At 37.7% G+C, this 15,717-nt stretch overlaps 1 protein-coding gene across 1 annotated transcript; it reads left to right on the top strand.

The window, feature by feature from the left end:
* Positions 1–9,401: 9,401 nt before the first annotated feature.
* LOC116023306 (probable protein phosphatase 2C 72) lies at positions 9,402–12,448 on the top strand. The gene is made up of 5 exons (XM_031264297.1): positions 9,402–9,581; positions 9,851–10,147; positions 10,441–10,555; positions 11,100–11,323; positions 12,180–12,448. The coding sequence occupies exons 1-5, from the start codon at positions 9,417–9,419 to the stop codon at positions 12,354–12,356; spliced, it is 978 nt and encodes a 325-aa protein (XP_031120157.1). The 5' UTR covers positions 9,402–9,416; the 3' UTR covers positions 12,357–12,448.
* The last annotated feature ends 3,269 nt before the right edge of the window (positions 12,449–15,717 follow it).

The raw sequence follows: 15,717 nt of genomic DNA, 5'->3' as shown, positions 1-15,717 counted from the left end.
AATAATAATTTTTAAAAAATAAAAATATAATAATAATTCTTTAAAAAGAATAATAATAATAATAATAATAATAATTTCAATTTTTTTTTTTAAAAACAAAAGGTATGGGAGGAGTTAATCATAGGTTTCAAGTCATTGAGTTTTCTAGGTGATTGACATATAGATTGACATACAGATCAGAGAGTGAAACATTCTTGATTATTTTAGAGAATACATGGAATCAAGTAAAGTCTTTATCTTTATTCATGTTTTAATTAAAGATCCATGATTATGAACATTGTTTAGTTGATTAATTTGATTTGCGATTCATTGTTAATTGTGATTCCGCATTCAAGTTACAAGTGCATAAAGATTTTAATTAACATTTGATGGCAAAATTGTCCCTCATCTCCATTGAATTACAATTCACGGGGTTATCTCATGAATTGTAATTCATCATTTGGAGGGAATTGCAATTTTGCAATTCTTCTTTCCAACCAAACAATGTAGTTTGGAAATTCATTGACTTGAAATTCAATGAATTCCAATTCCTCCAAACTACACTCAACCAAACAATTCACGTTGACCTAAGCATAAATATTCCCAAAAGCCTTTTTTTTTTTGTTCTCCAATTCTATCTCAACAATTTCTTTCTTGTTTTACCTTTAAAAGTACTTTTTTTTTCTTTTTGTTATAAAAAAAATCTTGACTTCCTCTTATTACCTTGTGGTCTAAACTCTAAAGCTTTGAATATCTATATTTTTGGCCATTAAAATTTTTCTATATACATTTGAAAGGTTATGGCCCCTTAAAAGAAACTATCAAAGTTGTAATTTTTGTGGTCACAATTGTTTTTTGACAGTTGACTGCTTCGGCAGGTGAAGGTGGCGTCAGGCGATTGCCAATGGGTGTCTACATTTTGGGAGATAGTTTTTTCTCGGATTTTGACATCTCCAATTTTTATCAAAAAGCTAGTCGAGTGCTTAGATTTTTTAACATTTAAAACCGAACTTTACTTTCATATAGCGAATTAGAAAGAAAAAGGCTCACCCTAATATACCCTGTCCCTAAAAACAAAATCCTAACAAAGCTTCTTTTGCATGATGAAGGCAGTTTTTCTCGGCTAATGATGCGGTGGCAATGTGGACGGCAGAGGATAATGGCGGCAATTTAGCAACAAAAATACGTGTGGTTGTTTGTAGCATTCAACAGTTTTTTAAAAATAGTCGTACTATTGTTTTTTTTTTTTTTTTTTTTTTTTTTTTTTTTTGTTTTAAACATAAGTACTGTGAATGTAGTTTTTTGTTTAAAAAATATGATAATTTACATTTTTTTTTAATACTACTAACTCTATTACAATGCAAATAACATAACTACTTTTCTCAACCTATTGAAGCACAAGAGTCAGTATTGCCTCCACTGAGGCTCGAACCCACCACCTCCCGTATAAAGGGAAGGGTTTGATGCCATTTACATTAATAATGGTATTCAAAATGGAAGTCGACTTTAAAATACTGATTATTTTATAATTATTACCAAATGTTTTTTTTTTCATTCATCATGGTATAATACCAATATAATACATCTAAGAATTAAAAAAAAAATAAAATAAAAAAAACTCCAAACACGCCCTCTGTGAGGTCGTGTTTAGTAATCTAAAGTTCTAAACCCTCTGAGGCTGTGGTTCCACTTTGATATCCACTGCAAAATATGTCACAATCGGAGCTATGATTCTCTCCCCTAAGTGGTTGGAGTTCAAGGATACATTTATAGATGTAATGCTAAATGGTGCAAATTGCTTATGCGATGGCTCATCATCTTTTTTGGGAGTTGTATTAAAACATGTTCCTTTGGTTATATGCATGAAAAGGGAACAAGGTTAGAATGAACTTATCTTTGCAATAATTTCTTATTTTCACATCACTAAATTTGTTACTTTATTTACATCTCCGCAATACTCTCCCCTTTTAAGAGGGGTCTCACTTTCACGTCAAAACAAAATAAATAAAAAATAAAAAAACAAAAATAAAATTGCTTTTGTCAGGGTTTCAAACAGCTTGGCTCCCCCCATTATTGGTCGTTGAGAGAAATTGGGTTGAGACTAAGGGAGTGGTGGAGAATGTGGGAAGAATGTCAAGACAAGTGGGGGATTGAGCCTGGATTGGACTAAAATAAGGGCGCCTAGCTAGCGTCTTTTTTAACCTTGACGGAGACTAGTGACTAGTTATTATTAAACAAATGGTGTTATATGGAGTAATAAAAATCATGTGCCTGGGGGTGCTTAGCAATTTTTTCAACCTTGGTAATGACTACTCGTGATATGAAAGAATGACTTTCTGAAGTTGTTCTTCATGAGTTGCGTTACGTGTGTGACACTTCTATGTGATGGTGTCATTTTGGCTTATATCCTATTTTGCACCTTTTTCTCAATTTTACCCTTGAAATTGCCATTTTAGTTACAAAACACAGTATTGCTTTTAATTAGCTCATTTCACATACTTTTTTTTATATCAAATGGAAGGGGTACACCCAATAGTTCTGCTAGTTTATTACAACCACTGTCGCCATGATGGCATACCATCGGCGTCATCCTGGATGGTTTCAAGTAATTCGGTTGGAGGCTGGTGGAGTAAGGTTATGCCTCTGTCCAATTTAGAAGCTTTCTGTGCGAGCAAGTCTGCAGCTTTGTTTTGTTCGCGGGCTATGGCTTCAATCTTCCAAACTCCCAGCTTCAGGAGCTTCCTCTTACACACAGTGAGAACGTTATCTGCCACCATGTTGATTTTTTGCTACTGGTAATACCTTGAATAATATCCATGTAGTCGCCTTCGAAGATGATGTGAGAAGAAAATAAAGATGCTCAATTGAGCATGTGGTCTTCTGCCTTAGTGCCATCGAGGCCAACATCTCTATCATCATTCATCATTTCATCGTTGGGAGGGTCCGCCATGTCTAAGAACCCAATATCCCCGTCCGGTGGCTTCTCATGTGGGTAGTCATAGTGCCACGGTTGCTGGTGGTGGACTGTAGTCCTAGTGATAACTCTGCCACTTGCCGAACCACGGACTACCACATGCTCAGATTCCGCAGCTGCACGCCTTGGTGGGTTGCCCCTGCCCCCGCGACCTCTGTTCACATTTTGTGGCGCGGTCTGCTGCCCCCGCGTGTAACCTCCTTGAGCAGGATACCAATTGGTTTCTTCAACAGCTGCCCTAGGATTGCGTTGTCTCCTTTGGTGCCCTGTGTTAGCCAACAAGTCCTTGGGTAACTCGTTGTGAGCAGGTGGCACACCCTCTGTTTCAACGTATTCCTCACCATCTTGTAGGGGGCCGAACCGGGAGGTAGTTGCCATCCCTTGTTGGTTGGCCACTCCATTTGGAGCACGACTCTCCTTGCCTGGGTGACGGTTGGCCGGTTGGTAAACCGCCAGCCTTCGGGGAGGTTGCCTGGCTTTCCGGGTAACCAGCATCCAAGGGCCATACTTTTCCTTTGGTAATCTTGAGGTGCTAAGATTGTTCCTAACAAGCGGCCTCATGAATTCCTCGCCCAGAACCGAACTGGGGATGCTAGCATTTTCGTTTTGTTCCTTGGGTGAGACCGTTGCCGATGTCGCCGGCGGGCCACACTGATCTTGCCGGTGACCGTAGATACCACATTTAAAACATACAAGGTGGATCCCTTCATACTCGATGGGCCATGCTTTTCCTTCCAGAGTGAACCTTGCAAGAAGCGGTTTGGTAACATCGACCTCTACACAGATCCGGGCAAATTTTCCTTTGGAGACGAGGCTCGTTGTATCATCAATCTTGATGGGGCGGCCAATCTTCTTCCCAATTTTCCATAAGAAGTCCTCTTCAAAATACTCCACTGGTATAGTAGGCAGTCGAACCCAAACCAAGAGTTTTTCAGTTTTATTCTCGGTGGGATCAAAATTTGGGGACCATTCTTGGACGATCTGATAGTGGTCCAAGATCATCCAAGGACCACCAAATCTTGCAAAGTCGTAGTCAGATTGGAATTCAAAACGAGCTATGAAGTAGTCGTGTTCGAGGGCAATCAAATCGAAAGTACCTTCCGGATTCCAAAAACTTGTTAATCGACGGTGGAGGTATGAGTACCCTACTGATCGGCCATGAACCCGGACGATGAGGGAACGGCGCCATGGTCTACGCAGCCTCACTTTCTCCGCCTTTGTGACTATAATCGTCGGACAGTCTGGATCGAAGTTGGCTTCATCTATTTCTTCTTCATCCGAAACGAGGTCCTCTTCCATTTCATCATCCAGTGGCTGGTTCCCATTCTGACCCGCGGAAGGACCTGGTGTCGCAGAGGGAGGCACATGCAACGATTCTGAATTAGACACAAGAGGCGTTTCCTTGACTACGTCTGTCATCGCAAAGCTCTGGGGACCTTTAGGCGATCTTTCACCCCGCTTTGATTTCTTGGTACTTCTTTCCAGCAGGTCTTGTTCTTCTGGAGTCCGGCTGCTTTCCATCGGCGACTCAGATTCCGAGGACGTGTTTTCTTTCAATAGAGCTTTCCTGTAATTCATTTCTTGGAGCGACTCCATCATTATGCTCATTTCACATACTTTATTCAATAATTGGCTACTTTAATTTAAACACAATTAAAGCGATACGAAGTAAAAAATGACCAATTAATGCACAAGAAAAGTAGAACAATTAAGCATTAATCAAACATTTTCACACTTTAGAACTTGCTTGTCCTCAAGTAAGACTAAGATTACTCCAAGAAAGACACAAGTATGTATGCCAAGACAATTGAGTTCACAATTACACAATACTCACATGAAAAAATTATGCGCAAATGTCTTTGTCGTTACATTGACTGTGAACCAGAGTAGATATTTGATGACTGCCAAATTGTACTACTTTTACGGGGGAATTTATGGGCTAATTTGGGATTGAATTTTCTTTATCTGTGCTTAAAATGTCCAAATATGTGATAAATTGTGTTGAAGACTAATTTGGGGTATTTTTGTGTTTTGAAGGAAAATAGGGCCAATTCATACCTTAACTATTCAATTTTTATCAATTTCGGTCACTCTGGCCAAATTATCGGCCAAATCTCACCGGAAAAATCCTAAACCCTAAAATAATGAAGGTATTTTAGTCATTTCACACCTATTTCTTCTTCTCCGGCGAACTACCATATCTTCTTGCACTTTTCCGGCGACGACGAGCTACCATTGTCCAAAAGAGCGCGCGATTTCTTCGACCCAAGAAGTGACATAGTTGCCCCAGTCCTACGGGAGGAGAGCTTGAGCGAAGAAATATATTTTAGCCGATGATTGAAAAAGTGAAACACCTTTTGGCTCTCTTAGGGTCAATCAAGGCAAGTTCTGTAAGTCTGTCAGCTTCCATAGCTTTCTTCTCCGAGATGGATTCAACCTCGAACGACGTTGTAGCGAAAGACCCATCCATCGAGCTACTGTGCCTGTGGCGTGGGCCCGGACCCATTGCCGCCATTTTCTCCGACCAGAGCGGGGTGGTTGCTTCGCCGCAGACAGCAGCCGAACCACCAAACTCCAGACCATCAAAGAAGTCGGAGTCAACGGAAAGGCTATGGAAATGGGTCGCCGCCTTATGGTCAAATACGGGTTGAAGAAATCACGCGCTCTTTCGGACAATGGTAGCTCGCCGTCGCTGGAAAAGTGCAAGAAAATATGGTAGCTCGCCAGAGAAGAAGAAATAGGTGTGAAATGACTAAAATACCCTCATTATTTTAGGGTTTAGTATTTTCCGTTGAGATTTGGCTGGTAATTTGGCCGGAAAAGTGCAACAAAATCTTGAAGTTATAACTTTTGATAATGGGTTCAAGTGTAAATTAACTAATTCTCTTTTTAGTAAAAATTGACATTTTTAGTCTCTCAGTTATGGTTGTCATGGTCTAAATTTGTCTCTTAAGTTATTAGCGATATAATTTAAGTCGCTTAGTTGTTATCAAAATAGTGGATTCATTTGGCTTCTAAAAAAATCAAATCCGTCATTTTGTCAAGTGACATATTAGTGGTGGATTGATCTTTCGGGAATTCAATCTACCATTATGATAATATTTGAGATATTAAATTTACATCACGGTTATAATTGAGGGGCAAAAAAATATTATTATTATTATTATATTATTGTTGTTGTTGTTATTGTTGTTTAAATTAAGATGGTGAGAAAACTTGACTATGTAATGAGTAATATATGTTTTTGTAGTAGTAGTTCCAATTGCCCTTTCATTTGTATTTAAAGTTTATCTATATGATACTTTAATTTGTAGACATTTTAGTATGGTGTAGTCTTGCATCATCACCTAATTATCTAAAGATTAGTATATTGTTGCAGAGGTTATCAATTCAAATATGAGCTGAGTAAAAGATAATAAATTATTCTTTTTTTTTTAAAGTACTATTGACTCTGTTATAATGTAGTATCTGTTCATAGTTATTTTCTCAACCAGATAAAGCACAAAAAGCCAATATCGCATCCACGTACTGAAGCTCGAACTCACCCCCTCTCATGTAGAGGTGCAACCGGGTGCCAGTGTGCCACTAGACCACAAGATCTTGGGTCACACTTGTGTGAGACCGTCTCACGGATCCTTATTCGTGAGTCGGGTCGGGTCGGGTCGAAGCAACATGCAAATGTCATACTTATATGTGCAAATGATGTCATACTTATATGCTCAAATATAATACTAATCATGAATACAATTTTTGTTACTTATAAGAGAAAAAGTAATACATTTTTCATAATAAGTAATGTTGACAAGTGCCCCTTACTTATAAGAGAAAATATAATACTTTTGAGGAAAATGTAAAACTTTTAAATCTAAACGTAAAAGTATTGTATTTTTCCTTAAAAATATTACATTACCCTTATAAGTAACAAAATTTTTATTTTTGATTAGTATTATTACATTTGAGCATATAAGTATGACATTTGTGTGTATAAGTATTACATTTTCATCTTAACATAGCCCGTCTCACGGTGAGACGGTCTCACACAAGTTTTTGCTCATATTCTGTGGCAATAAATTATTCTTCTTAGGACTTCAAGATATTAAATGAATCTCAAACCTTTTGATAAATGCTAGCATATTCTCACGATATATTACTCTGGCTACATACCCTAATTTTGTTGGAAGTAAAATATCAAATGAAATGGATTTTTTTTTTTTTTTAAAACAACATTGCTGCCCTTTTATCTCTATACCCATCGGTGCGCGCCACATTAAAAGAGACTAAACAAAATAAAAAGAAAAAGAGATGGTAAATACAGTATTACTCGAATGTTTTATATATACAAAATTCTAATGTATATCATGACATTAATAGGCTATTAATGAAGAGTAACATATGGTTTTTTTTTTTTTTTTACTTTAATCATTGATGAGGTAAATTCGAAGTGAGTATGGTTGCAGTAGGCACTAATCGGGCAGTAGAGTAGTGACTAAGCGACTAATTATTAAAAAAAAACAGTGCACGTTCGTGGGTGTATGTCATATATATATATATATATATATATATATAATTAAAAAAATTAACAAGGCCTACTTGGTCAAATTCGGCCAAATTCGCCGCTAACTCCATTGCCTAGATGACCGTCTAGGGGGTAATTCATCTCGGCCTAGGCAGCTGCTTAGGCCAATTTTTGCAACAGAGCTCGAAAGTGTGCACTATATAAACTCTGCCAGCTCAAATCAATAAAGTCAAATGGTTAAATTTAAAAAATAATGTTTATTTAAATCTTAAAAAAAAAAGAAAAAAAAGAGAGAAAATACTGAACATCTCTAATTTAGTCCCTAAAAATGAATAGTTTGTTCCAAAGTCTTTGGTACAATGCTTCCTTATAAGGCTTAAATTATGAATAATTATCATTGCAATTATTTTAATCCCAAATGTCTAACATTTGATGACAACAGCCTTAATAATTGCAACTGCACCTCAATAAGCAAACACAACTTATATACATGTTTGTAAGAAGTCAACCCAATTAGATAACCATTCAAGAAAACCAAAGGATATCACTTAACTATTTTCAAAAAAAAAAAAAAAGGATATCACTTAACTAATGCAGTTTACCAGCGTTTTTGAGGCAAAATTTTCTGCAGACTATATATCTTTAATATAATAAAAGTACATTATTTATGTATTAAATATATATTACTCCGTATTTGATAGTATATAAAATAATACGCATTCAATACTCAAATAATGTACCTTTAATATATTAAAAATGTACATTTTAGTTCTCGGGACTTAATGTAATTAGTTCGTCGTCTGACTTAAATGTCATGACTAGATGCAGCCTAAAAGATGCTGGAAGGTTTGGATTGGATCCTTTGTGCACATATAAAGACTAGGATCTGACCGGCTCTAGGGGCGGATGAAGTTGGGATCACCTAAATTTTTTTAAAAAATGTATCTTTTATTCATGGACCATAGTCTTTGGAATAATTATTGCTTTTTGTTCGTGTATTATGCTTCTAAAATGTTATTTGGACTGAATTTTCATACCGAACAATGTAATTAAATTATTGTTGAGTTAATCGATTTTACAATGAGCTAATCACATAAATTCATGCCAATGATATAAGATTTGATATAAAATAAAAATAAAAATAAAAAGTTGGTATTATACTTTAATGTTTGGAGATTTTGACTTACTGTTCAAATGACGTATAAGCAAGCTGGTAATATGTAATATATATAATTATGAGTTAATTATGAAATTGGTCCCTGGGCTATAGCGAAATTATCAATTTGGTCATTGATTTTATTTTTTTACTTAATTAAATCCATCAATTTTAAAAATCTTAACTAATTTGATATTCCGTTTGTTTAGTCGTCAAATGTCCGCGAGACCAAATTAATAATTTTTCTATAGCTAAAAGATTAGTTCGGTAATTAACTCTTCGATTAAATAAGAGAGGAAATGGTGAATATGATTACTGAAATGATCCATTGGCTATAACAAAATTACCAATTTAGTCTTGATTAAACGAATGTTTGACGGCTAAACAAATCAATGACTAAATTAGTTAAGATTTTTAAAGTTGAGGAACTCAATTAAGTCAAAAAATAGTAAATGGCCAAATTAATAATTTTACAATAGTCCAGGGACTATTTTGATAATTAACTCAATTATCTAAACCCTTGTATATTCCTGTAAAATCACACGTCATCAGATGCCCCTTGAAATGAATCTTGGGGTAATTAAATAAATATAAATAATTAAAAAACAATGAATTATTGATTTTGACTAAGTTAATTCAACTCTTTTGGCCAATACACACCTCCCAAGGCTCCACAACTCAAGTAAACAAATAATATATTCACCACTGATTGAATTCTATAAGAAGATAGATGCAACAACAACAACTAATAACAAGGAATTGAAAAAGTTAAAAAAATTACTAGTTGGGAAATGGGTATCTGCATCTCCAAAGCATCTTCTGAGATTCATGATGCAGATTATGGGCATGAAAATGTGGTCCACTTTGGGGACTGTAATGGAGTTGAAGTAATTGCTTCTGCTTTCTCTCATCCAGGAAGTAAAGGAATCAATCAAGATGCTGCAATTCTGTATCAGGTGTGTATATATATGTTTATTTCTAATCAGTGAGAATCGAGCTTAATCTGCGAACTTGTGAAGGATTGCACCGTAACTACTACATGATTGCACTGCTACGGCTTCTAGACAATCGATCCGAGTGCGGTGCAATCCTTCACAAGTTCGCAGTTTGTAAGTTAAAGTGTGCTCTAACCTGATTATATATGGACCTATATATATGCATGTATATTGCATCTCTAAATTCTTATAAAATTAAAGTTGAATAATGTTTGGTTTAATTTTGTTAGGGGTATGGAGTTGAGAGTGGGGATTTTTGTGGAGTTTTTGATGGGCATGGGAAGAATGGTCACTATGTGAGCAAGCTAGTGAGAAACAATTTGCCATCTCTGCTCCTCAATCAAGCAAAATTTCTGCCAAAAATTTCTAACAAACTGGGTGATGATGATACAACACAGAATAAGAGTTTCCTTAAATGGAAAGAGGGTTGTGTAAGTGCCTTTAAGTTGATGGACAAACAAATTAAACAGCATGAGAAGCTGGACTGTTGTACCAGTGGAACCACTGCTGTGATTGCCATCAGACAGGTAAAAATTTCCAAGATTTCTGTCTTTTTACTTCTTTATAGCGAAGAGGAAACCCGAGAGTGTGCATTGGGTAAATCCCATCTTGTGACCTTAGTCGGTAGTCGGTAAATGATCACAAAGAGATAAATCAGTCTAAGTTGTCCATAGTTGACCGGCTCAAATCAAGAAGGGTAGGATTTAAATTTGTGACCTTGTGGTTACAAGTTTGTATCCTTAGGCATCTTGACTGGAATTACCTCTAATTTGTTGAATTCTTTAATTTGCTCATGTAGGCTCTTTCTGATGTTTGACAGGATGAAGATCTTGTGGTTGCTAATCTAGGCGATTCGCGGGCAGTTCTTGGAAGAAAAACAGATAATGGAGTCAAAGCTATTCAGTTAACAACTGATCTTAAGCCTTCTGTGCCCTGTAATTAACTCTCCATATAACTCCATCTATCTTATCAGTATTTTTAGAATCAAGCACTTACCACTAAGTCAAAAGATATAGCTAGTAACAAAAATAAAATTTTACATTCTTATAGACCGCCATCACATTTTTGAGAGGCAGGTATTGACATGGTCTTTCATCGGCCTCCGTCCAACAATCCCCTAACCACCAATTAATGAACTTGGTCTTTTACCAGCCTCCCAACAATCTCTTAGCGGCCCCTGACTTACTCTAATACCACTTTTTAGTATCAAATGCTTATTATTACGCCAAAAGCTATAGCTATTAGCGAAGACACAATTTTATTTTCTAGACTGTCATAACATTTTCGAGAGTGGACATGACCCTTCACCGGCCTCGACCAAACAACCCCTAGTCACCGATTGATGGACTTAGCTCTTTACCAGTTTCCACCCAACAAATATATATATTAGAAATCTGCAGATTTATATATGAATCCGGGGTGTTTGGTAAATCAGAGTATGATGGATGTTTGTGTATTTGAATTGATTGATGGGCGCAGGTGAAGCTGAAAGAATAAGGAAGTGTAATGGGAGGGTGATAGCCTTAAAGGAAGAGCCTCACATCCAGAGAGTATGGTTGCCAAATGAAGACACACCAGGCCTAGCCATGTCACGAGCTTTCGGGGATTTCTTGCTCAAATACCATGGCATAATCTCCACGCCAGAGGTCTCCTACCACAATCTATCTCCCAATGATCACTTCCTTGTCCTTGCAACGGATGGGGTATGTATTCATCGCTCCGGATTTAGTTTCTTTTGAACTATATATTTTTTTTGTTAGACCAGAATGTGTTCTGAGTAGGTTGGTGCTCGGCCTCGACTGGTCAGGGCCCGACTATAAGGTCGGGTGGGGCACACAGATGTGGTCAAAAGGGCGTAACCGCTCATCCTTCTCTTGGGGCGGTTACCATGCCAAAATAATATAAATTTCTCCTATTTTTCTTGTCAAGACAACGCAATCTATCATATAATCACATTACATAAAGTCATTAATACAAAGCTTGGTCTTCCTAGCTCAATATATTAGTCCGATTTGATAACATAGTTAGCTTATTAGCTAATTTTAACTTGTTTGACTACTATTAGCTGTTTGACTTGGTTAAACAACAAATATAAGTGTTTGGTGAATTAGCTTTTTGTAACAACTTATTGCTTCAAAACGCTAAAATTCAAAAATATGCTCAAATCAACTTTTTCGGTTAGTTTTTTTGAGAAAATAAATTATACCCTTAAATGTCATTTTGTATATAATCAGTTATCAACTAATTTACCAAACATCTTTCTACAACCAACTAATGCTATCAGCTAGTCACACCCGTTAATAGATATTTGTCAAACACCCCTGGTATATATCATTCATTCTTTAATTATTGGTTTGGTTAATTCGGTCTACCTAGTTTAATTTATTCCATCGTTAAACCCGTACAATATTCAGACTAATTTCAATTTGCATTGAATCAGTCCAATTAAGAAATAAATTACTGGCCATATTATTTTTCCATATGAGAGAAGTTATCATTCTCCTTTTCTTCTTATTTTTATCACTGGTTTTTATTTAATTTCTTCATCTGATGTTGTAGGTGTGGGATGTGCTGAGCAATGATGAGGTTATGTCAATAGTGTGTTCAGCGTATGAATACGGGGAAGAAATGGCGGCGAAAGCGGTGGTGAAGGCTGCCGTTGATGCATGGAAGCGGAGGTTTCCCAACTCTAGGAGGGATGACTGCACTGCCATCTGCCTTTTCTTGCAAAAATAGTCTTTTTTTCTTTTTTGAAATACTAAAGTAGATATTAAGAGATGTTTGGTCCAAGTTATACAACATAATCAAGGGAATGTGACATTTCAAAACTTATATTTCTATGCTTGGTTCATGTTATCTTACTTTCTCAAGGAAATATAACATTCTCCAAGAAATGTAACATACCCTCTACATAAGATTTTGAAGGGAATGCGATTCCCTTACAATTCTTAGCTTATCTAAGATTACCATGGATATTTACAAAATTTGTCATTTTTATTTCTAATTAGTATAAAATATATATTTTATGTTAGCTCATTATATGTATTATATTTAATTATTTTTTATAATTATATATTTTATTTTGTTTTTTTATCACGTCATGCTAGCTTATAAAACTAGGGGCAGGGAAGTTATGGGGGTATTTTTGTGCATTTTTCTAACACTAGTGATGTATTTTGTTAACACTAGTGGTGTATACTGCACCGACCTCACGGGAAGGCGCGGTCGCATTTGAGCAGATATATATATATATATATATATATATATATGTATGTATGTATGTATGTATATATAGGGTCAGGTTCAAGTGCGGCCGTGCGGTTCACACCACTCAATGTTACGAAATACACCACTCAATGTTAAGAAACACACCATACAAATATGCACTGTGGTGTGTTTCTTAACATTGTGGTGTGTTTCATTGTGCTGCGTCTCTGCTTGTGCCACCTCCAGCTCTTTTACCTGTGGATGAGCCTGTTGATCTGGCTACTCGGTCAGGTTTTGTTGCTCCGCGTACACGGCGGGGTCGTGCTCGGACCGGGCCTCCTCCGCCTCGGTCTCATTCTATGCATCTACGTCACATGGAGCGTTCTTCCCCTTTGCGCGCGTTGTTGGCTGCTGGTGGGGATCCCACCTGTTATTCTCAGGCTGTGCTTCATCCTGAGTGGCGTACTGCAATGGATGAGGAGTTCAATGCGCTGCTTCACAATCAGACCTGGTGGTTGGTTCCAGCCACACCGGATATGAACGTTGTGGGCTGCAAATGAGTGTTCCGTACAAAGAGAAAGGCTGACGGGTCCATAGAGTGTTTCAAGGCACGATTGGTCGCGAAGGGGTTTAATCAGGTGGCATGCGAGGACTTCTTTGACACCTTTAGCCTGGTAGTGAAGCCTACCATGGTCCGTCTTCTACTTTCTTTGGCGTTGTCACGTGGGTGGACTTTTCGCCAGTTGGATGTCCACAACGCTTGTCTGAACGGGTGTTTGGCGGAAACCATGTATATGAAGCAGCCGCCCGGGTATTTTGATCCGCTCTTTCCCGATCACATGTGCCTACTCCAGCGTTGTCTCTATGGTCGGAAGAAGGCCCCACGGGCTTAGTTCACGCGACTGCATGACTTCCCGCTGTCTGTTGGTTTCAAGGCCTGTAAGACTGATATTTCTTTATTTCATCGGTCCAATACTAGGTCACACTTGTTTGTCCTTGTCTATGTTGATGATATCCTCGTGATGGGTAGTGACTCGTCTCTTGTGTCTGAGCTTTTGTAGTGTTTGGCTTCTACTTTTAAGATTCTTGACCTTGGTTTTCCGAATTTTTTCCTCGGGATTGAGACGGTGCCGATTGATGGTGGATATATTCTTTCTTAGCGTAGGTACATAGCCAATATTCTCACTCATGCTGGAATGATCGATTGCAAGCCTCTTGCTACGCCTGTTTCTACGACTCGCGTGACTGAGGTGTCAGATGCTCTGTTTGATAACCCTACTCAGTACAGGAGTCTTGCGGGTGCTTTGCAGTATTTAATTGTGACGAGACCGGATCTCTCTTATGCGATCAATCACCTATGTTAACACATGCACTCACCTTTAGTTTCACATTGGATCATGTTGAAGCGGGTGTTGCGGTATGTCAAGGCTACGCTTTAGTTTAGCTTGCGTTTGCGACCTTCTCTGATGTCAGTTTTGCACAGGTATTCTGATTCAGATTGGGCTGGTGATGTCCTCGACCAGAAATCTACCAGTGGGTTTACTGTCTATCTGGGTGCTATATTGGTTTCTTAGGTTTGTAGGAAGTAGTAGACTGTGGCTCGTTCTTTGACAAAGGCTGAGTATAAAGGCCTTGCTGATGTTGCGACTGAGGTGACATGGGTTGTGTCGATACTGAATGAGATTGGGTTGCCGTTATCTACTCTGCTCGCTTTGTGGTGTGACAATCTAGGAGCTACGTACCTTTGTGCCAATCCGGTATTTCATGTGCGCACAAAACATATTGAGGTGGATTATCACTTTGTGCGTGATAAGGTTGCTTCTGGTGATCTCAAAGTTCGTTTTGTCTCTACTCAAGATCAGGTTGCTGACATCTTTAGCAAACTGTTGTCTGTCAAGCGGTTTGAGTTTCTTCGTGACAAGCTTAATGTTTTGTGTTTACCACCTTAAGCTTGAGGAGGTGTAATAAGACTCTCGTAGTTTAGTACTCTTAGACTTCTAGGTCTTGTATTATTCTACATGTATTTATGTACTTACTATATTCCTATTGTTAATGACATACAATATACATTCATCATCTTAATGTGGTAAATACGAGTGGATATACAATTAAATTATTATAGGGTATAGTATGCGAGCTCAGGAATAAGAAACCATATGTCAGAGGTTCCTAGACTAATATTGATTAGGTGAAGATCTAGAAGTTCCCCCTCTAAGCATTTAATGCAGTATTTATAGGAGTGGAAGGGAGCACATGTCGTCCCCTCGGCATGCCTGCCATGTATTCTGCATGCATTCGATGGGCTATTCGGCCACATAGATTGGTCTACGTTTCTTGAGATGTTCGACAGTACTTAGGTGATGTGATCGATTACAATGTTACTTCGCGATTCTTGTTCATGGGCGCAAAAGGTTATTTGCTCGTGGTATCGAGTTGAGGCTCCAAGTCGAGACCGACCCAAGGTCGGGTCGTGTTACAACATACATAATTAGTCGCAGAGCTATACCTCAGCTCAAGTTGAGTTGTTGTGAAGAATAAGGTCGATCCAAATTGAAAACCGTTCCTCATAGACCAAGGGGTATGTGCTGACCATGTGTATAGCTATACATCCGGTGTAAATTCCCTATCAGATCCTCTACTAGCATTTTTCCATCATTGTTAGACGTTTTGTTGAATACTTTTTGTGGTTTTGCATATTTGTTGCTTGTTTAGATCTTCTAATGGTAATTTTTTGGTTTTTTAATGGTTATTGATGGTGGGGTTGGCCATTGGGGGTGGGTAGTGGGGCTTTGGGCACGCTGTGTTATGCTTTTATGTAGTGGTTGTGGTGCAGTTTTGGTTTGATTGTGGTGCATCTTGTTTTTGTTGGTGGTGCATGTTTGTTATGGAT

Source organism: Ipomoea triloba, chromosome 6, assembly GCF_003576645.1.
Source record: "Ipomoea triloba cultivar NCNSP0323 chromosome 6, ASM357664v1".
Lineage (NCBI taxonomy): Eukaryota > Viridiplantae > Streptophyta > Magnoliopsida > Solanales > Convolvulaceae > Ipomoea > Ipomoea triloba.
This window is presented reverse-complemented; position numbering and strand designations above follow the sequence as displayed.